Raw genomic sequence first — 23,617 nt, forward strand, 5'->3', positions numbered from 1 at the left:
TGATCTATGATAAACACCAGAGAAGTGATGAGCAAGTGCATTGCACAGCTGCACGGCTCTTTTTAATAGGCCGCTGAGCTGACCCCATTGTATCAGACACGTCCTAATCGTTGCCCTACACCGACTCCATTGTATCCTAATGGCTCAGATTGCATTAAGGGCTGGAAGCTGTGCGGGCGAACCCACAGCCTAAAACCCACCACTGTATACAGATGGATCTCTGCACAGCAAACAGCACTCTGATCGGACTGCCTGAGAGAGACTAATCAAATACAGAGAACGGGAAACTACAGGGGGTAAAAGATACAGAGAAGGAAGGGGTGCTGTGTGTGTGTGTGTGTGTGTGTGTGCTCTCCCATTTAAGTGGCGAGCAAGCAGTGCAGAACATCTCATATCCAAACAACTGTGCCATTTTAATGAAAGGACTGACACACATGCAGACACACACAAACACAGCATATTGCCACCAACACAGCTTTATTAGACTCTACGTCTGTCAGAAATTCAACACCGAAAAAAAAACAACAACAAAAAAAACCAACTCTTTGCTCCATGTCAGGTTTATTACATGCTGTGTCGAGATATTACACAGAGCACCATAACTAGAGGGCCGATTGGTTGAGTGTGTTGCTTACTAGTGTGCGCAGCTGCCATGTTACTAATATCTGGAAGTGTTTGAAGAGTTCAGAGGTTTACTACAGTTTCACAGTGTCAGCAGCACAGCGGCGTGTACTCTGTGGCCGTGTTTGTTCTGTCAGCTGTGCTGACTGAAGGACACTAGTCAGCAAACCAGTGACACCGCCGGATTTCCACTCACACACTTTTCCTGCCACTTTAACACTTTTCCCCTTGAGTGGCTTCATTTTGGGGCTCGAAGGTTGTTAGGCTGTGGACCAATCAGTCGTTCTCATCCTGAAGTCCTGTCATCAAGGTCCACAGGCATTAAGATGGATCAGCTGCTACACGTTCAGGCACTTTTAGGCCAAGCGGCACCGTTTCAGGTCGCCCTTCAGGTCACCCTTTGCAAGAATCCCAGTCACCTCTTGAACCGGCCTAGATGATTAAGTTGTCTGTTGTGGCTCTTCTACGACAAACAGACATGGTGACATATTAACAGGAACCACTCACTAAGGCTGTGGCCACTGCTCCTTTGCCTTCACATCTCTCCTTGAGAGACTGAATTCCTCTTTCATTTCATATTAGTATATTAATATTCATTGTTTTGCTTCAGTCACTCAGCAGTTAGTGACGTTTCTGTTAACACAGTGATTTTAAGTGGATTTTTATTCCTTTATTATTGATTTGACAGTAGAATAGTAAAAAGTGAGAGTGACATGGGGAATAATAAACAAGGCAGTGATTCAGATCAAGTGAAAACGTACAATAAATAAAGAAATAAATACGTTCCTCAGCTCCTTCTCTTCTGCTGATAGCAGGCCTGGTGATAATTGTTGTAAAATAGAGAACACAATGGTGCGACACATTTATGAGATGATCTATGCTCTCACGGTGTTGAGAGGCCGTGTCAAATTTACGCCACTTCTACTTCCTAGATAGCAGAGAGTCAAGGTCTGGAGCCCTTTGAAAGGAGGAATGCTATATTGTACGCTTTGTGTCCTACTTGAATGGAGATGCAATTGACTACGCATGCTAGCAAGTGAGTGCAGCTGCTCCGATACAAATATTTAGAGGCGTTGGAGGAGTTCAAGAGGTATCTACAGTTTCAAAGTGTCAGCGCGATAGTAAAGTTATGCAGGGCTGGTATTTGCATGTGTTTGGGTTGACTGCAGTCTTCCTGAGTCACCTGTCTCCCATCTCTCATCTTAGTGACACTGCTCGAGAAAGTGAAGTACCAATACAGCACAAGTCTATTTTCCATGCAGTGTACTGTACTTTACAGTACCATGGTAGTGACCTAGTTACAATGTCACTGTACTGCTATGTGTTTTCATTGTACTGTATAATCAGTGCAGATTTGAAATCCTCCTATAATTTCATCATTCTGAGGACTTCTCATCCACGCTGACTCAAAATTGAGTCTGACAGTTAACTGTAGCTGCAGAACGAGCAAGTAATTTGACCTTGAGCTGAGACAGTTGTTTCTGTTATATAACAGAAATAAGCCGTCTTGTTCCTTAATCTTTAATGACAATATGAAAGTGTGAAAACACATACTGCGTATATATGAGCCTCTATTGAGCTGTTAAGGTACATATCTGCTTAGGGGTAGTAGTGAGTGGAGAGAATTCATTTACTTTATGTAATTATCAGGCAGTGAAATGTTAAATATACCATCAACTAACAAGGCTAAAATCTGCAGCCATCCTAGCAGGTGTGCAGCAGCGTGCAAACGCGTTTAGGCACAGGGGGGCTTTTGTTGAAGTGCAAATCACATCCTGACGTTAAACAGGGATAATGTTTGTCTGTCACCATCAGCATCAGTTACTTATCACTGAAGTTCAAGTACAGTTGACACTTATTTGAGTTTGTTCTGATTTATTTTGCGTCGTATTTTTTAACCGTTGCAGCATGCTGTAAACATTGAATAACATTAAATACTTTAATTAATTATTTTGTGATCAGTTACAGCGCTTTATTATTTAATTTAAATAGTTATATTTGTTGTTTAGTATGTTCCCTTTCTACAAGTAAATCTAGTTCCTAGCTGACATGGTTTTACAGGGGGCAGTTTTGAATATGGTGTGGGACAGTGACATGAGCAGGAGTGGGGAGTCTGTTGTGAACCCTGACGGTGTGAAGTTGGTTGTTTCCTGTCTTGCTGTGTTGACACTGATTAAAAGAAGATTATTGTGAGAGCCTTCTTATTATCAGAGAATCAGGATTACAGCATTGGTTTAATTAAACATTGTTCATATAGTAACTATGAGGCAGTATTCAGTCCAGCTGTGTTATTGTTAAACAATGGTCAAACTTTACCGTGCTACTTTTCCAGGTCGCCCCTCTCTCTCCTCTAGGCTTTAACCATCCCTCGTGTTACACCTTTGATGACCATTAGTTTCTGAACCATTCCTCTCTCCACTCAGTCTATAACTAGTTATTCCCTCCTTCCCCTCTCTCATTTATTTCCATTGGAGAGCATCGATTGTCTTGTTTAAGCCCTTCGGTTCGGACTAATATTTCACTCCATGTAGCTGTGTTCCCCTCATCCATTCTTCCCTCCATCGTGCTTTACTCCTCTCCCTCTATCATTAGTCCTGCCCTCCTCCTACCATCTAAATACGTGACTGGAGGGATGCTGTAAATCCGATTTAATGGGGAGAGATCCCGACTGAAGAGAACCACGCTATTTAGACAGCACATGCATAGAACTGTGTGTGAAAACGTACACGTGGGTTTTTAACAGTATAGTTTACTTGAGAGGCTCCAGTGATACAAATGTAGCTCGGAGCTACAGTAAATGGTTCTAACCTAAGTGTAATTAAGTAGGTATAATAAGGGGTTTTATGTGAGTTTAAGTACTGTATGTCTCATTGTGCGTTCCTTGCTCTGTTCCCTCCTCTAATGAAACAGGCTGTTGGGGGGTGTTAACATTAAAACTGTTTATGAGGTACTACACTGATTAGCTGGCACTATTGCTGCCATTGTTCTGTGACTTGGCAAATACAAATACTGGTGAACTGGACCAGATCTAACGCTACACCGGATACAGAACTAGACATTAAACGTCACTGTGAATTTCCAGCGACAAGACGCACCGAGCGACGGTGTGCAAACATCTTTTGAAGAACAGACAGACTGAATGTTCATGCCCATGATTTCCCTTTTTTTGTTGTGATCCTCATGGTCCCTTTCATAGCCGCATTACATTTAGTATATTGTAAATTTAGTAAATATCACATCACCACCCCGTAGGTGTATTGTTTAGAATGTATCTTTGTATTTATACACTATCAGCATGCTGTTTCACACATGGTTGAATCCTAAACTAGCTATATTTAGCTGTACTCACACATAACTGGAGAAAATGACAATTCAGTTTAAGTGAATATTCAGAACACGATGTACCTTATTTTATACGAATACTAATTGTGACTCTAATATTGTACAAATGTCTTATTGTAGGTGTTGGACAAAATATCTTCACCTTGAATGTTTAAATCTCAAATCGGTCCATACAAGGTAAATGTACAGAGACATAACCTTTCTCAGATTATGAGACGGAACCAAAACAGGTTCACCTTATAGAAACATCTGAGACGCTCGCATGAAATGCTAATCTGTTGATAAAACACGTTATTGCTGCACAGATCTGGCAGAATACACAGAAACCCAACCACGTGAATTCCTATTGCATCCACCATGAATATCAGGTCACCAAGGACTCATTTCACGTTTCTCCACATACATGCACAAGCACAGCCCACAGCCCTAAGGTGTGGACATGTTTCCATCTGCTGATCCTTTAGAGCACTGCAATATTCTCTGCAGCGATATACAGCCAAACTGAATCTAGGCACCACCCAGAGGAGTCTCTGCTGTAAAATATCAGCATCTTGTACTCAGGTTTTGTAAAATCAAGTTTCTAGTCGCTCTATGTATATATATATATAAATGAAGTGCAATGACATGACAATGACATGAGACTACACATTTGCAGTCATCTACAGCCACTCAGCAGCTCTGACAAAACCCCAAACGTCATTGCCCCAGTACAAAAGTGATGACTTAACCCCAGATTGCATAGAAAGAAGTAGGTAAAAAAAAAAATAAAGAAAATAGGACAAACATCGCTGAAATCTTGCTACTTGTTTTATTTTCCCCAAACATTCCAAACTTCATTGGTAAAAAATAGCAGTCATTGCAATTTGAACAAGAATTAAAAGGAACAATTATTATGAACAGGGGAAATTATAGAAAAGCAAGTAGATGATTTAAAAATATATACATTAAACTTATACATTTACACACACACACAGACATACACTCACTGGCCACTTTATGAGGTACACCTGCACAATCTAATGCAATCAGCTCTGTACTATGTTTATTATTGTGGTCATAGTGGGTGGTTCCAACCATGACCTCAATAATAAACATAGCACAATTACCACCTTTCCAACAGTTCCAACTTAAAAATCTTGATATTATGACCTTCTAAAAGTAGAATTGGATTGTACAGGTGTACCGAATTAAGTGACCAGCAAGTGTATATACAGCATTATACTCAAACATCCATTTTTGCATACAATGGGGTACAAGAGTCTGAGTCCAATCCCACAAAATCTACATGTGATACATTATAAAAACGAAAGAAAAATATTTACTTTTAAAGCTTCTTATTCAAATAGATTTAGAAACATCATATCAAAAATAATGTGACTCTTAAAGAAATGCAACAAGTAATAACTATTAGAAGTTTTCTAAATTATTTGTCTTCTGTGCAAAATTAATATTGCAGTTAGTGCAACTTAAAGGACTGCTGCTGAGAAAATATTGTCCACTTGCAAGACAGTATTACAGTCCTCTTTTACAACATGAAGTTCAGGGCTTCAATAGGACAGAGAACCCACCCTGTTCTACAAAGGCATACCATCACTTTGAACTTAAAACCAAGACTGATTCACTTAGCAGCAACACACTCGTCAAAGCTGCACCAAACCGTTTGAAGTATCATGCAGTGCTCGGACGTCCAACACAACTGAACCACAACACACATCTACTACATTACAGTACATCTGTAATTTACTGTTGGGCTAATGCAGATTCTCAAATTCTACAAAAACTTTCATGCCTTTCTGTACAATATTGCCAAATTCTAGTGCAGTGGCTCATGGAAAAACAGCAAATACCGAGAAATCCTATTTGTTGTGTCTGATAATACAATTTTCTTTAACTCTATTGATAAGGAAAAATAAAACATTATATAATATTTTGATAAATAAAACTAGTTAGTTTAAAATAACTTTTCTGGAACTGGACTCAGGCTTTTGAACCCCACTGTACATCTGTATGTTCATGTATTTGTATATACCTGATGTATATATTGCATCAGCCACCTACATATAACCAAAATCAGAAACAGGCTACACAGTCTGCTTAAACAACAAAACTGTCTTCACAGAGTGGTCCTTAAGAATTGGCCAAGTGATTGAACCTGAAAGCTTTTTTGTACCAACATGTAAAAAAACAAAACAATGTGCTGTAGACAGGAAAGCCGAGTTTTCAAGGAGTCCTGGCAATTGATGACCTGACTGACAGAAGTAAATAAGAAGGAGAAATACTCAGAAACACACACAAGCAACTGGAACAGAAATGTTGTACTTCTTGGAGAACTTCACATCAGTAATTGTATGTAAAAGCAGAGAGAAATTATGGGACTGATCAAGAGGGTGCACTGACGTATGCTGTGCAAATAGAAACCATGGCAACAACAATGCGTATGGATGGACATTTGAGGGTGTACATTAAGTTTACACTTTACAGCTGGTTTAACTGTTTGAAGAGTATGTACAGGAGTCTCAAAAGTTGGCATTGACGTTATTCTTATGTACAGTGACAACTTATGCAGCCTGTAAGCTAGGGCCATATTGAGCGATTTCAAAGTTTACTCTACCTAAGGTGAGAGTAATTATAAACAACAACAACAACAACAAAAACAAACAAACAAACAAAAATAACAACAACAACAACAACACAAGATTCCTGCTGAGAGTGTCCCGTTGTTTCCTCTTGCCGTCATAAAAGCGGCTGCGTATATTTGCATGTTGTAGAACGTAGGGAGCAGACATTTCTAAACTGAAATGTACTAACCTTCAACAACAAAAACTGCTACAATGGAGTGCTGTGTTCGGTTGACTGGCAACTGGCAGTACTTGTCAGCTACTCAGGCTCTTAACAACCAGTGGTCAAAGAAGAGGTCAAACCATCTGATGCCCAAACTGCAACTGCAATATTCAGAGAAGCTGCAAAAATATCAAGTTCCCCAGTGGAAAATAATGGCAGCATACTACACTACACCAAACTACAATGGCAAAGGAAATGTGAAACTAACCGATGAAGGATGCTTACAAGCTGTACTGTTCCTGCAAGTTGACACAACTCAGCTTTGTAGCAGTGTTTGTTTGCTTACCGACTACCCACTAATTGCTTGTTTTTTTTAATGTAGTGTTTATTTTGCACACCCCCTGAATCTCCCCCTCACTGTGTCTGTTTTGACCCCACTCATTCTTCAGGCATTTCTCTCTAATTTATTCTGTCCCTTTCCATCACTCTTCCTCTGCAGCCTTTAACCATGTAACATCAGAAGATGCAGTTCTAGCCGACGGCTACACGTTGTACTGTTCTTTCTTCATATCCACTGATTCCAACCGCCAGTGTCTTGTGCTTTTCTATCATCACGTTTGTTACCCAGTTACTAATGTAACCTGAATTCTTCTACGCCTCCTCTTGCTTGTACTCCATCGCTCCTCCGTTTCTACTGCCGCCGTATCCCACAGGGACACTTGTGCCACTGTTCCCGGTTCCCTCCCCAGACTCAAAGCTCTTCTCTTCCAGCGGTTTGCCGATCCAGGCGCCATAACCGTGACTGCTGAGGGTTTGGAAGAACTGCTGTTTAGCTAGCTGGAAGGACATGGCTGACATCTTAGCCTGGGCGTAGGAGGGTAGGGAGAGGAGGTCAGTGCGACCACACCGCTGACACAGAGAGCGGAAGAGACAGAAGAGGTTGGACTTGGACACACGGGACACGCCCAGTTTGTTCCTACAGGCAATAAGATATTAGAAGGCTCTTTAGTTAGAGTGTTCATAAAAAAAGTCATGGAAAACATAGTTTGTCTGGCAAGGTGAGATGCTTTTCCCCCTGCAATGTTTCCCATTTAGCTTACGTCACTGCCTGCTGCTCACTGCTTTGGGTGATTTCATTTTAATTAAAGTTAATATATAAAACAAAGCACTTGAAGTTATCCAAAATAAAGACGTTGCCAAGGGCTTTTCAGTTTGAATGTGTTTTCTTAACAGTTTGTACACAGTACACATAAGGTTTGGGATTAGATGGGAAGCACAATACTAACACAAACTAAATCATCACAACTGATGAAGATATCTTTAAATTATTTCTCCAGAAACAAATTCCACTGAGGTCTTCACAATAGGACGACATTTAATCAATACTGAGATGATCTGAGATGACTCATACAGATGGAAAATCCAAACCACATTTCTGGAAAACATTTTACAGTCATAATAAGCTCCAGGGTAAAATCAATTCACATTTAAAATCTCTGCTCGGGCAAAGGACTGATTTGAATCTGTTGTGGGTTGAACACAGAGTTACTGTAAAGCAGCACTACACAGGATTTTATTTAGTTACGTGGAATACTACATACCCATCCAGTTTGCCTTTGGTCCCGTCCAGAACCTCAACACTGTGCTGGTCTGGCGAACTCCAGTTTACGCTGGACTCCTTGGTCTTGCCCGTATGACGAGTGGAGTCGTACACACTCACCCTTCCCACCTAGTCCAACCAGGTAGTGTGGGAGGAAGGAGAGAAAGAGAGAGAACACTATCAGTCAGGATGATTTAGCTATTCAGTGTGAATCATTAATTCCTAACAGAATTTAGTTGTGTAACTCGTGTCAATGTGAAGAACTTTTAAATTCAGCCTATTTTATTGATGTAAGATTGTGTGGATGCTTAATTAAGACTTATCTGGTTACCTCTGGATGGTTCAGCTTAAACGGAGGAGGGAGAGTCTGGGCGAAAGTGTTACCGTCTCTGGCCAGTCGACAGCAAACGGCACGTGTCAGGTGACCATGGCTGTAGAGATATCCTTACAGATAAGAACACAAACACAGGTTGTAAAACTGAAATCTGAGAGGAGGGATTTCATTCAATTTCACTGACATTAACTCTGACTGCACATAATCAGCGCTCAACTGGCTGTGACATTGACAAGGTAAGATCAGGTTTACCCAGTGTGATGGACTTTAGGTAGATCGGGTGCAAGAAATGGGTAAGCAATGCCCCCTGCAGGCCCAGCACGTTCCATCGCAGGATCTTGTCACTGCAGCTCATGGTTCTCAGCCTCTCACCATGTTGGATACCATCCCAGGTGGGCACAATGGCACTTGACTCCACTGGGATTGTGCCCTCACCTGATAAAAATCAGTAATGCATATCCATAGCTCACAGCTCTTGTTTATAGATCAGGATGATGAATTATTTGCTTCTAAGCCATTTACAATAGTCACCCACCATTCTCCACTTTGGTGCGGAGCTTGCCCTGTTTAGCATTCTCAAACAGCGGCTGGTGCCCCTCAACTTCATCTCCTGCCTCACTGCAGGACTTATCAAACAGAGCCCCATCCCCACAAGGTGCCGTGCTATGGATAAGAAAAAAGAGACGACACGAGTTTGATAAGACACACACCGAGAAGGCATGGAGTTTAAAAACAAGACAAACAACACTGATCCAAACATTAAAATTGATTCGACTAAGAAAAGTAAACATCTGATACCCCCCACCTGATATAGAGGTGAAAGGTGATGTCAGATTTGATCCGCAGTTTGTTTGTCTCCGCTGGCTCAAAAATACTGTCGTCTGCACCGTCATAGTGCTTGAGCAGTTCACTGTACAGAAATCTGAAAAGGAAGAAGCTGTTGAGTTCATCTTTATAAATAATATCCTGTAGACTGGTTCGGAGAAAAGATTATTTTTAAAACTTGGAAAGAAACATTGATTTAAAAAAGAGAGAGAAAGATCTATTTCTACCGAACAAATCCCCTTCTGGAGATGATTTCAGCGTGGCAATCATTAACAGTCTCCCCTTTAAGACTCAGCTCCTCCCCTTTAACACAGCGATTTCCTGACAGAAAAAAGAGGCACATTCAATATCAAAGAACACAATGCAATAGCTCTTGGTTTGGCAGTGACCTAATTCTGGTTTAGTTTTTTTGACAGTGCATGACTCTGAGTACAGAAATCCATCAAACTAATCATCATGCCAAAATGCAGTGACACCAGTGAAGCGCATTTTGTATAATTCCTTCTACTCCGCACTTCACCACCTCCCTAGTTTCATAGGATGAATGCTAACGGTGATAAATATACCAGTTCCCAGGCTGACAACAGTCCCCAGGCCTTCCCCTTTCCTCATGACTATGGTAGCCAGAATCTTGCGTCCCAGAAGGCTGTGCTGGATACGTGTCGTCAGGGCGTTGAAACGCTGGTGACTCAACATTGCTATCTGGTCGTGCAAAGTGCTCCCACTCACTGGAAGCTGGAGACAGGAATGTATACAGGACAAGATAAGCAAAACAGAAAGGAAAGAAGCACCAGTTAATATTTGGTGTCATGAAATGTATTTGCAATCCATGACAAGCCCACAGAAACTATTACATTTTAATGTTTGTCTTCACAGTATATCTCAGTTATGCTGCCTCTTGCTCAATATTTCAGCACAGGTAATTGGTGTAAGCAGCACCCGTCTATATGCCTCTGTCACCTATCTCATTTCAGTCAGTGGGTTTCCATGCACTAACCAGGTAAACTCGGATTACTAAGTATGCTAATTTCTTTACTGTAAATTGGAAACCTGGTTTCAGTAACCGTGGTGGGGCCTTAGAGAAACCTGACTTGCCCAGGTGGATTTCTACTGGAGTACCTGTGCAAACCTAACTCAGGCTTTATCGATGTCTATTCCTTACAAATAGAAAAAAATCCCCCTGTAAATCAAAACATTTTCTGTTTTATTTTCTCTTTTAACTTGCTCCCACTCCTGACTTACTGGTGTGCAAAAGGAGCAGCGGCCCAAATATTAGAACGTGTGCTGCTAATCTGCCTACGCTCTGTGCTGTGTGTCTACCCTAACGTATGGTAACTCTAAACCAGTCACAATTTGTGTGGCGTGGCACTATTCTCATTATCATTGGCCTTTTATGTTGTCCATCAAAACATGGACAGAAAGAATTCTGTCTATGTTGGATCAATTATGTCTTAAGTTCTCTCGAGGAAAAAGTTATTTTGCAATAATTAACGTTTTATTTCCCAGCTCAAGAACGCATGCATGACAACGTTTAGCATAGAGCAGCAGCAAGATGAAAGGGGTAATCGTTACAAGGAGCAATGCTGTCTGTAACCCTAACTCTAACCCTAACCTTGAAATCCAGCTAAAACTGAATAAGTCACTTTCCATTTTGTACTTATATTCAGTTCACAGTTTGCACGTGAAAACGAGTCAGCATTGTCAGTCATCTTCCCCAACACATATCATATCCCCCCAAAAAAGAAAAGGAAGCAGTCTTTTCTGCCTCTATACTGTTTTAATATAGTAACCTGGATACTAAAGTGCATGATGCATATAAAAACAGCCTAATCCTAAAGTTAAGGAATGATGCATATTCAGGTTTCATGAATGAAAATGTGGAGAAAAAAAAAAAAAAAAAAAAAAACAGTACCTCTGCTGGGATAAGCTCCCCAGTACGGGCTGCCCTCTCAGCTTCTCCAATCAAAACCCGTAGAGCAGCATCTGCTGCTTCCTGTTTTCCCTGCTTCTTGTTGGATGCACACACTGGAGGGAACCACCGCCCACCCAGCTTGGCTTGGTAGGTGAACCTGGAGCAGTGGGAAAAGCAATTGGAGAGTCAGAGGATTTACCCAAGCATCAAGCTAGGCTACAGGGCCAGACCACTACCACACCTGGGCCGATCTGACCACTTGTCACTGTTCCTAATCCCTGCATATGCCCCCTGTTAGGAAAACTGCTCTAAAACATGGCCAAATAATGTCTCTCAGCATCTACAGGACTGTTTTCACTGTTTCCCCAACTGAGACGTTTTTAAACATCCAGACCTTGAGGTGTTCACAAACAGTTTTCTGTCTGGGAGGTCAAGCGGCTGCTAAAAGAAAGAAACACTGCCTTCCAGTGCAGCACAAGCCAACCTGAAGAGAGGCATCAGATAGGCCAAGCTGGACTACAGGAGGAGCTATGTAACGCGGCTCTTTGTTGATTATAGCTCTGCATTCAACACTATCCTCCATTTCCACCACAAACTGGTGGGTTATAGTTATAGTTATAAGCTTCCTGTCTGGACGCAGCCAGAAGGGGAGAGGGCCCTTGCACATCCACGGCCCTCAGCATCAGCACTGGCTCTACACAGGGCTGTGTGCTGAGCCGCCTGCTCTACAGACCATCAACTAACCTCAGGAGGAAGAAAAACAACTTTTTGCCAGTGTACAATAGTGGGGACTGTGGAGAGGGTGCCACATTGAGGAGGATCTAACCTGGGGTGTGAACACCTCTGGACTGCTTAAAAAGGCCCAGCAGAGACTGTACTTTACAGAGAGTCTCACAGAGACTGCTGGTGTCCATTGAGACCATCCTCACATACTGTATATGTGTTTGGTACAGCAGCTGCACAGTGGCTCAGATGAAAGCAATCCACTCTCAAACGTTGCCAAATTATAATATGGTTGTGTGTAGGGGTAGTGCTCCTACACACTATTTATCGCTGCAGGTGTAACATTTAGTTATTTAGTTAGTTTTTATTTTACGTTTTTTACTTTAAATTGTGTTGTACACGTTACAATGACAATAAAGTCACTTCAGTCAGGAGATTTTTGTTTTTATCCACATGTGAACACATTAAATGTCTCTGTAGGTGCGTTTATACAGCTCATACATACTTTGGCTCATGTGGTGGCCCAGACTGGCCCACCAGGCGGATTTCAGCAGCAAAGCCCCGAGCTCTGGCATACTCCAGAAGACCTGACACCGCGTTGTTGTTCAGGTGGTTGATGAGGTCGCCAACCCCTGCTTCGTGTGCTGCTCGCAGCTCATCTGCAGTCAGAGGAGGCAAGGAGGGGCACAAAGTTCCAGAACCACTGCCTTCACTATCACTGGAAGATCCCAGAGGCAACTGAGGCTGGAAAGGAAAGATGTGGATAGGGTATGAAGAAATGTTTAAAAAAAAATAAAAAATAAAAAAAATAAAAAAAGTTAAGGCACATTGAGTAAAGTGAGCAGAACAGTGTGACTGAGTTGGCAAATCCATTTCTTAATATGTTGTTTTATAACAATCGTTTCACTCATTTTTGACATATGCAAACTAAACAAGCCCAATTATTTCTGGCTTCTCACCTTGTTAAGCTGCAGTCGCCCATCAGCCATTAATTCTTTTACTGCTTCCTCTGCTGCCAGCTGGCGGGCTGCCTTCTTGCTTGGAGCTGAGGCCTCTGTGAACAAGTTTTCGCCAACCTTCACTCTGTACATGAACCTAAACAAAGGTAAGAGAAGATGAAAAGGGTGGAAGGAGAATTATTTAGGTTGAGATCAGAGATGATGTTACAACAGAGAAACTTAATCTGACAACATGCAGCGTGGATAGGGACCAGTACCGTGGGTCATGTGGTGGGCCCGCCTGACCAGTGATGATGAACTCAATGGGGTTCCCACTGCGCTGGCTGTACTCCATCAGGACAGATACCGGATTCTTCCCACCAGGCAGAGACCGGGACAGGGGCTGGCGAGGTCCCGCCATTTCTGTACCTTCACCACCACTGGACCCAAAGGTTCCACTCATGCTTTCAACTGCCTCCTGGTAGAAACAAAAGAAACAATAAATATAGTTTATTCAAGTCTGTTTTGCGTTAGACTACCAAACGCAACAGATACAACTGACTGCTTGGTTATCCACACGATATAAATCTGATAACAAATAGTTAAATCAAAGTAGTGTTGCCCAATTAAAAATGTCACCCATACACCTTTTCTGTTTGAGTGCTGCCTTATTGTGTTTGAGGGACAAAACTGTTTTATTTGCTACAAAGCAGTGGAATAAAAAATATACATAAATTTAAAGGGTACTTGTATTTCAGTTAACTATATTATTTATTTGTGTTTAATTGTATCTACCAATAAATTACCATGTACTTTTATGAACTATGATATTCCAATGGTATATGGGGGACTTATAATCTGCTTACACTGGTATCTGGAATTATATCCATCACTTGGTCCACATTAGCAGTATTTCCATCGTCCCCTGTGCTTGCTCCCCCTTGCATCTCTTTGATGATAATGCGTAAGGTGGCTGCAGCGGCATCCTTTTTTGCAACCTTCTTACTGGAAGCTTCTGCAACAGGAAACAGCCTCCCATTGAGCATCACCTGCATACGGAATCTGACAGGAAGAGAGAATATCCAGATTAGACACAGTGATCTGCCAATACATGATTAACTGAACAGCTAGTTTTCTAAGACCACTGTTGCATAACAAGCAGAGTAATTTTCATTCTAATTTGGCAGCTTCATATGTTCATTAGAGCAAGTTAATTTCTCACAGATATCGATCAGGTTTGTCAGGTGGTTTAGAGAACGCGACAAACATGAGAGGAAGAAACAAATTGTACATAACCCATTAATGAACAAGCGGCACTTCAACACCATATGTTTTGTGTGTATAAGTGTATCTATATGTGTAAACTAACCCACTGGCCAGAGCATGCATATTGGAATACATTATATTATATATTATACATTATAAATTGAAACTTAAACTAACAGAGTGGATCATGTCACTAACCTTGGGTCGTGTGAGGGTCCTGACTGGTCAAGGAGCAGGAACTCACAGTTCTGGCCAAGATACTGGGCATACTCCATGAGGCCGCTGACAGGATTCTTTAACCTCACCTCCTGTAATTTGGCCCAAAGGTTCTGGGGAGGTGGGGCAGCCAGTGACACAGCAACAGTGCCTCTGGCATTGGCCTTTGCTGCTGCCAGTTTTTCAGCATCTGTCTCTTTGCGAATGGCGTTGAGGAAATCTGGGATGTCGTCTGTGGCCCACTGTCCTTCATTGGTCTCTTGGTCATGAGATAAGGTAATGGTGGAGGGTTGAAGGGTGGATTGGGGCTGAATAGAAAGACATAAAAAGGTGAAAAGGTTAAGGGTTAAACATACAAAAAGAACTCAGGCAGGTAACCCAAGCTAAATATACACGGCAAAAAGACACTGCAGGTAGTCTGCAGCGTCAAACATTTGAATGCTTATTTGGCAGATGACGATATTGACACCACTCTCAGGTGACTTAGATAAGTCTACATCCAGGAGTTGTTTAGCTTAGCTTAGCATGAAGGCAAGAAACAGGGAAACAAAATGGCAAAGTATTCCTTTAATCTTTGTAGATGCTGTGTTACTCTGAGGGAAATATTTTAATTATCTAGATACTGGTGGTATTCACTGAAGTTGAGCCACATTTGTCACACACATAAAACATTTTGAAAGATTTTGTTACTTCTGGTTATTATTCTTAAGTAACACATATATGACACATAACACACACACACACACACACACATATATATATATATATATATATATATATATATATATGATTCGTTGCCCTTATAATTAGCTTTTTAACATAGATATCTTTCAGTATTTATACTATAGTATACACCTTAACACCACTAAATATATACAAAGCAATAGACAGAAAAGTCACCTACCACTTCACTGTGACTTTGCTCTGGCATCCAGTTCTCTAGAGGTGATAGTGACTCGAAGCCTGGTATTGGTGGTAGTGGTGATGATCGCAGGAAGACAGATGCACCTTCTGTCTCACATTTCCTCGTTTCCACCTCCATCTGACCCCCATCGGCTGGGGTGCTCTGTGCAGCTTTAAGGCTCCTCTCCATCCTCTCTCTGCGGCGAGTGGAGAGCTCCCAGGTGGGAGGGTTGACTTCACCATGCTTAATGACTTCACCTTGCTTCTCCAGGGCATAAAGGGTGGGATTGACCTGCTTGGCATTTTTAAGACCCAGATTTTTGGCTATGGTGAGAGCTGTTGCCTCCCCTGAATTCAGAAGATATTGCAGAACAAGCTCCTTCTGCTCTGACATTGTGTGAAGCTGAAGTTCCTGATCAGGGGAGCTAGTAGTGCTGGGGTGTTTTATCTCTTTGTGCTGACCTTTTGCTGGTGACTCTAATTCTTCAGAGTCAGATGACTCTAAAAAGTAGCTGGAAGAAGAACTGGATTCTGTGTCAGAGTCCTCTTCTTTGCTAGGTCCCTGGTTGTCTGCTGTTTCTGTTTTTAGTTCAACTTTGGCTTGAGGTTTCTGCTCGTGTTCTGGGCTGACACACAGATGGATTGATGGACTTTGAGCAGAATTTGGATCTTCCTTACCTGTGAGAGATTCTCTGTAAAGACTCCACACGGGAGGGGTGAGTCCTTGCTTGAATGCTTTATGTGAGCGCTCCAAAGAGTAGAGGGCCTGGTTCACTATTTTTTTGGGAAGATGCAGTTTTTTAGCTAACAATCTTGCTGAGATACTTTCATTTAGCTTCAAAGCACCCAAAGCCCCATGTACCTCGTCTTGGATGTCTGGAGTGAGAGTAATGTTAACTTTGCTAAAGTTAAAATTTGCTGAGCTGCTGGAGTGTTTGTCAAACCATTCTCTCCTGTTGGGCCTGTCTCTATAAAGGGATAACTTATTAAAATTGTCAGAAATTGAGTCTGTTTGAACACACCATTGTGTGTTTGAATATTGGTTGTGGCTTTTTGCTTGCAACTGGTTTTGATTAAGGTATCGAGGGCCTGGTGGGCCCCGTGGTCCTCCTGCAAAACTCTGGTCCTGCTTATACCCACCTCTACCCCTCGGGCTGCTATTGGAATTTGGATATCTAGGGTACACAGGCTGAGGTTGGTATGAAGAACTAGGTGGTTGGCCTGGTACTGCTCCCGCTTCCCCTCCTCCTCGTGGACTGGCTCTGTACTGAGGAGCCTCAGAGCTGTGTCCTCTCAGGAACTGTATCTGCTGGTAGTGAAGTGAATTGGGACCTGAATTTGAATTGTGATGGAGATTATGGGAGGTGTCAGGTTTTGGGGTTGCTTTATTGTGGCTTGGTATTGGCAGAGCAGAGGCGATGAGAGGTGGGGCTGGAGGCTGTGTGGGCACTACCGCCGGGGCGGGGCTGTTGTGGTAACTAGAACAGGGGATATGCTGTGGGCCAACTCTAGGATAAAATGAGGCTGGGCCAGATCTGTAGTAATTCTGCTTGGCTTGCAGGTGGGATGGTGGATACCTGTGGTAGTGTTCGTTGTAAGGCCCTCCTCTACCTCTGCTCATAGCGCAGGGGATGAGTGTGAAGGGGCCCGGAGCAGCTGGCTTTGCAGCTTCTGTATCAGTGTATTTCCTCTAGCACAAACAGCAGACCCTGATGGAAAATCAGGGCAGGCCAATTGTGCACGGAGAGCACCTAAATACAAACACAAGACAATGTTGGAAAATTATAAATAACATTAAGATAACTGAATGTAGAAAAAAGATCAGTAGCTGGAGGGTAAGAACAACTGTCATTCGACTCAATAACCTTCAACCTGCTAAAGTGTCCTTGGATTAGTCATAGACTCTGTACCAACACCAAGGACATCTTTATTAATATGATCCTACACCTCTTGCCTTTCCCAAACACAGTATAGAGAAAGTGAAGAATAAAATATCTGTATTGGGAACAAAGTAAGATTACACACAGAGCTTCAACTTACACCAACATTTCCAACACTGTATATATTCAGATTGAACACTAACTCTGCAAGGATACTGCAGGGTGACATACTGTCTCTACCAGTTACAATGAAACTTAATACTAGGGTGAAAGGATGCTGATTAATAATTCAGACGTTCTTGTGACCATTGTACTTTATTTCTGGCCTTACAAATTATTGCTGGATCTGGATCCATAACAGAGGGGAAAGTGAGACTTTGATGCAGATAAAGAGGGCACCTCCAAGGACACAAGAACTTGAAGGACTACCTGTCACTGACAAACTTTACACAGAAAACCATGTAGTTGCTAGCGGCCAGTCCTGACTTTAATGATATGACTATGATGTTTTGCTCAGCTAAGTGAATTGCTTCCTCCCAAAACACATGCAGCTATAACCCAAAATGGTCATGATGGAAGTAAAAATGTTGACGCTGCAAAACAGTATAGTTGAGAATATCCTTCTACTGTACAACAAACATTGATTCAGCCTCAAGTATCATATCTGACAACACTCAATAATGTATATATCAGTGAGGCTGACAACAAGGTGACACCCAATATTGAGTCAGGTTTCCTTCCCTTTTGCCCCAGTCAGCATCACTGGTCTGTCACATGGGGGTTGAGCAGGCCCAAACACAGCCACATTATTAGAGAACACCCCAGTGTTGGTTCATCACAGTAATAGGGGCCGATAAGGCTCCGAGCCCAGAGGCCACATGGGGCTGGGGCTGACTCATCTTGACCCTGATGCAAGGCAACAGTTGACATGACAGCCAAAATAACAACTCTGTATGTTTTTAAAAAAAAAAAATCCACTGTCATTATGTTTCTCTCTGTTATGAGCCTGGGCAGAGGCACGGACCTGACAAGCCATTTGACATCTGATGAATCAACTCTTTTTGCACACTTGATGCTGTCATGTCGAGATACAGATAAACACCACTAATGTACAATTTGATGTTCAAAGTGACCTCTTTCTCCATCACTGAGTGTGCTATGGTTCCCCTGTTTACTTAGCGTTGCAACAACCTCATACATTTTTTTTCCGCATGCACATACATCCCACCATATTAACTCAGAGCACAAGGCCCAATAGGATGACACTGGATCTCACCTGTAGTAGTCCAAAAGTGGCAGCGTTAAAAAAAAGGAAGTGTTAATGTTGCTGCTCCTGCAGCTTCCTAATGCTCAGATCACTAAAACCGAACATCAAAAAAACAATAACACAAGTCAAAACACAAGTCATGGAATAAGCAAGTAAACACGAGAGTAGATGTAGATTTGCAGGGTCTAGTCTGGTCTGTAAAACGACTTGTGTTTTCCAAGCAGGTTCTTTCGGTTTGCTCCAGTCCACAGTTTCCACAATGAAGACTCGGGATGATGTGGTTCGCTTATAAACTATGTGCCCGCTCCCCAAAAACGTGTTGCAATCTCTTACACACAATTAGCACAACGCTAAAGCAAAGTCCCCAACATTACTCAATCCGGGGGTCGACAGAGCAAGTTCAGTTTCAATCTCATTTCTGGAGAAAGTTAAGTTTCCATTTTGAGTCACGTGACCCGCAGAAACGAATCGAGTCCCGATACAAGCACAGAGATGAAGGTGGACAGGTGTGATCTGTGAAGTACCTCCAATAACACCACTAAAAGAAGTACAGCTCTGTGTTGTAATGTTTAAAAGTGACCTACTGTACGGCGACAAGGACACTGAGGCAGAGACATCACATGCTCAGATCAGATTCACACATTAAAAATACAACGCAGGAGGTAAAATGATGGAGACTGACGGTAATGTAATACAGCCAGGCGGATCCTAATATCACTGTAAAACCTCGAGCTCTTGTAACAGGGCTGTGTTAGGCTGGAAGGAGTACTATAACGTGAAGGTCGCTAATAAACACAAGAGTAACATAACACAAAGTGGCTTTTTGTTTATCAGCTCTTAGGGAAATTGTATTGTTTTATCATGTCAGCTCTTTAATGCAACCAGATGACACAGTGGATCACATAACATAACTGAGGGAAGCTGCAGCATACATGCATACATGTTACATCATGTTTATAATCCACAATAAAAGTGTGTTAAATTGAGGGACACAATGCATCAACAGTTATAATCCAATATTATACATTATTCTGAGTCATTCTGCATATTAACTTATTACATTTTACATTTGCACTTTTAAATATATTTAGCCAATAATATGCAATTTGTCTAAACTGCATTTTGAATGCAGGGTGTTTACTTGCAACGTAGCATTTCTACTTTATACTAAATGACCTGAATACGTCTTCCACCACTGACCACTGTCATGACATTTAGCACTGCTCATCTAAAGTCATCAGTCAAATCCCACTGATATAGAAATGCTGATCTAGAGGCATGTCAAGGCTTGCTCCCATAGCACTGCTGATCTACAGCTGCATATGTAGTTAAATAAAAATGCAGTTACTTTCATAAATCCTGAGGGTTGTTTACATCTGTTGTGATTAATAAACAATATGCACCAAATATTTCTGTTAACTTTTCCTTAATTATATTACATGTGATCTGACATGTCAGGCGCGGCTCGATAGTTCTGTAAACGATTACTCTGACTGGCTACGATGGCTAGGCTAACATGTTAGCTTAGGGTAGTCGTAAGTTTCGCTTTTGTTACAAATTTCACAATCGAAAAATTATTTTACAGCGTCACATAAGCATCGTATATATTCTACCAACATATAGATTTGGGGTATTATCATAGCTTTGTTTATCTGAGGCGCGTTTGCTACACGTTACACTGTCAATAAAGGTTAAAAAGTATAAAAGGTTTGTGACAGTATTTGTCATAAAACCGACATTAAGTCAGGAGTGTACACAATCTTCTGTTATATCGGTCACAGGAGCAACAAAATACCAATGTGTGTTTCATTTATGCCTTTCACATGTACATATTCACATATGTGATTTTTTTTTTTTTTTACATGTAGCTACATATGTGAGTTTTTTATATGTACAGTGGAAAGAAAAGGTTCTCATTCCTAAAGAACCTTTAGGAATTTTTATTTTCTGCTTTAATTTGTGTGTTTGCGAGAACTACTATAAAAACCTTTATGGAAATTAATTAAATTAATAACTGGTGGACCCCATTCTTTGAATGTCTCCTGTGTGGCTAAATTAAAGTCTTCCATAGCATCTCTATTGGGTTGAGGTCTGGGCTCTGACTTGGCCACTGCAAAAGGCAGATTTTGTTTTTCTGTTGTGTGTTTTGAGTCATTGTCCTGTTGCATTACCCAACTTCTACAGAGTTTCACCTGACGTACAGACATTCTCACATTATGCTTTGAATTTTTTGATACACTTGGGAATTAATCTTCCCCTCAATCACTGCAAACTATACAGGCCCTGATGGATCAAAACAGGCTCAAATCATGATATTTCCTTCACCATACTTTACGATTAGGATGATGTTTTCATGATAATATGCTGTGTTTTTTTTTTTTTTTTACACCAGATGTAGTGCTGTGTCCTTCCTTAGTTCAATCTTAGTTTCATCAGCACACAAAACATTTTGCCAATACTGTTGTGCAGTGTCAATTTGCTCTTTGCAAACTTCAGGCGTGCAGCAATGTTCTTTTTAGTAAGCAGCAGCCTCCTTCATGGTGTCCTGACATAGACATGTAACCCTTTTCAGCTTTATGTAAATCAAAAATTCTTGATCGTGGATCCTCTAAAAGTTCCTTTTGGTGAGGCATGGCTCACTTAAGCGTTGTCTTCTTTTGCAGCACAAGCTCAAAAAGTTGAGTGGTTTTTGTCAGTCAAAATAGTTCTAGTCCACACCTACAAACTAATTTTCTTAACTTATGCTAACACCTATCACCTATCACTATACTTTTTCCACTCTCAGTTTGTGGTTTTTATGGTTGTTCTCAATAAGGACATGGAAGATCAGAATATCTTTATTTTAGGCACTTTATATTTGTTAATACCCTTGAGTTAGATAAAGATCAGACCACATTTTATGACAAATCAATGTAGAAAGCCATGAAATTAAAAGAAAATTCACATACTTTTTCTTGCAACTGTTTGTATGGGAGTGTGCATGTCTCAAATGTATGTGTGTAAACTGATTATTTATTTCCCCTTTGCTAATTACAAATGTACCCTGCTGCACTACAAAATACGGAATACCTACAGTTAATATTACAAAAACTGTAAGCAGATCAAGTTTCGCATTTTTCTGTGTTCGTTCACTTAATCTGGGCAAAATAAACTCTTGCTGGGATTAAGGGTCGACACACTGTCTAGTTTTTATCCAGACCAAACTGAAAACGGATCATTTCCTTCCTCTCACGAGTTATCCGAATACATTTAGCATTAGTAGTCAAAGAGGGTTCAGGGAAAAGGATAAAACTCACATCTTCGCAGTTAATTATCTTTTTATTATTTTACTTAACGCAGAGTTTGGAGGAAAGCAGTAAACACACTGTTATTATTCGAGGGAACGCGACGCTAAAGCTAAAAGTTAATCTGTTAACCGACGCAGTTAGATTCTTTTTAAACATTTGAGACTGGAGTGCTCGCATTTACAACTTTCTGAAAATGTTAGTGCCCGTATTGCCTTTAAAGCCACATTAAATGGCATTATAATCAGCCAAATGAACATCTAACTAACGTTAGCTAGGCTGCCTCCACCGCACTGGCACTGCACCATTTCCAACAGTCGCCTACAGCACTGTTTGCTAACGCAAAACACCCGAACTACTACTCAGATAAACCATAACAAATAACTTGAAGAGACTCGGTGGCTTGAACTGATTATCTTACCTGGCAGCGTGTCGCCTCTGTGAGCTCCTGTTGCTGTTTAACAATTTAATGCGGTGATAGAAACAAAGAACTGATGCGCGAAGAAGTGACACTTATCGTATGCGACAGACCCAAACAACTACCCGTCGCATTTGTGTGACGTAAACACATGGGCAAGGTTCGAATAATCTTTGCTGTATACTTCACATCCTGCAGTATACGAACCTGGACGTCAAAACAGGGCTGAATGCTCTCTGCAACATGCTGTAATCAAAACTACACATTTATCTCGACCATATCAGTTAAATACAGTGCATCATTGCAAAAGCACATCAATATAGAAGTTATGTTATAAATACAGAATTGTGTTTTAGCAGTGTTTAATTGCATTTTCTTGACAAAGGTTTGCACAAACATAAAAAAAAAAACTTCAAATGCAACCATGGAAAATAAAGAAATCAAAATCAAAAAACTCCCTTTAGAGGAAGAAACCTCCAGCAGAACCAGGCTCAGGGTGGGCGGCCATGTGCCCGACTGGTTGGCACTGGGCATTTCTGTAGGGCCAGTAATTAGATACACAGATAAACAGATATGCAGCTCCAGGGCAGAGGATACCTGTAGAAAAGTACAGTGAGAGAGAAAGTTTTAAGCCTAGTCTTAAATGTAGAGAGGGTGTCTGCCTCCTGAACCTAAACTGTGAGCTGGTTCCACAGTAGAGGACCTTGATAGCTAAAGCCTCTGACTCCCATTCTACATCTGGAACCTCTAGGAACCACAAGCAAGGCAGTTCAAGAGATTTCTTTTATGTCTGATGTAAAGGAGATGTGCTGGTCAAAAATAACTCAGAGATATAAGAGTAGTACTTGAGGCCAATGTCATGTCATGTGGGGTATAATAAAAAATCATGTCTAAGGCCAAACAAAATAACCTCTGTCTTGTCTGAATTAACTCAGCGTTATCTACAGGGTAGAAGCAGTCTAACTACAAATGAGGTCTTACAAATGAATCGAGAGCTGTTGTACGTGTGAAACCATCCATGCCAGTGACAGGGAGGATAATTTTGTTCTCTAATAGTTATGGTTTTATAAGTAAAGAAATTCATGTAGTCATTACTACTGAGAGTTAAGGGGATACTAGGCTTGACAGAGCTATGACTCTTTGTCAGCCTGGCTATAATGCTGAAAAGAAGCCTGGGGTTGTTCTTATTTGCCTCGATTATTATGGAGAAATGTGTGGTTCTAGCATTATGGAGGGCTTTTTTTTATATATTATTAAACTGTCTTTTCAGGCTGGCCAAGATTAATCTAAATTAGTGGAACGCCACC

General features: G+C 41.3%; 1 protein-coding gene across 2 annotated transcripts; it reads right to left on the bottom strand.

The window, feature by feature from the left end:
- Window positions 1-4,754: 4,754 nt before the first annotated feature.
- Window positions 4,755-22,411, bottom strand: adar (adenosine deaminase RNA specific). 2 transcript variants are annotated; one of them, XM_026370670.1, is made up of 16 exons: window positions 22,314-22,411; window positions 15,463-17,212; window positions 14,541-14,866; window positions 13,943-14,138; window positions 13,355-13,554; window positions 13,098-13,233; window positions 12,644-12,882; window positions 11,416-11,572; window positions 10,070-10,238; window positions 9,731-9,824; window positions 9,484-9,600; window positions 9,214-9,341; window positions 8,931-9,113; window positions 8,676-8,788; window positions 8,346-8,473; window positions 4,755-7,720 (listed from the first exon to the last, which is right to left on the bottom strand). In XM_026370670.1, exons 2-16 carry the CDS (start codon window positions 17,080-17,082, stop codon window positions 7,396-7,398), a joined length of 4,131 nt encoding a protein of 1,376 aa, XP_026226455.1. In that variant the 5' UTR covers window positions 17,083-17,212; window positions 22,314-22,411; the 3' UTR covers window positions 4,755-7,395. The 2 variants fall into 2 exon arrangements, with proteins under 2 accessions (XP_026226455.1, XP_026226456.1); XM_026370671.1 differs by lacking the exon at window positions 22,314-22,411 and adding an exon at window positions 18,618-20,748.
- Window positions 22,412-23,617: the final 1,206 nt, after the last annotated feature.

Source organism: Anabas testudineus, chromosome 16 (genome assembly GCF_900324465.2).
Source record: "Anabas testudineus chromosome 16, fAnaTes1.2, whole genome shotgun sequence".
Classification (NCBI taxonomy): Eukaryota; Metazoa; Chordata; class Actinopteri; order Anabantiformes; family Anabantidae; genus Anabas; species Anabas testudineus.

Coding starts and splice junctions, on each gene's coding strand:
- adar (XM_026370670.1), bottom strand. CDS start 17,082: ATGAGCAGAGGTAGAGGAGGGCCTTACAACGAACACTACCACAGGTAT. Junction 9,825..10,069: donor TGTTGTCAGCCTGGGAACTG/GTATATTTATCA, acceptor TTTTTCTGTCAG/GAAATCGCTGTGTTAAAGGG. Junction 9,342..9,483: donor ACCTTTCACCTCTATATCAG/GTGGGGGGTATC, acceptor TCTTATCCATAG/CACGGCACCTTGTGGGGATG.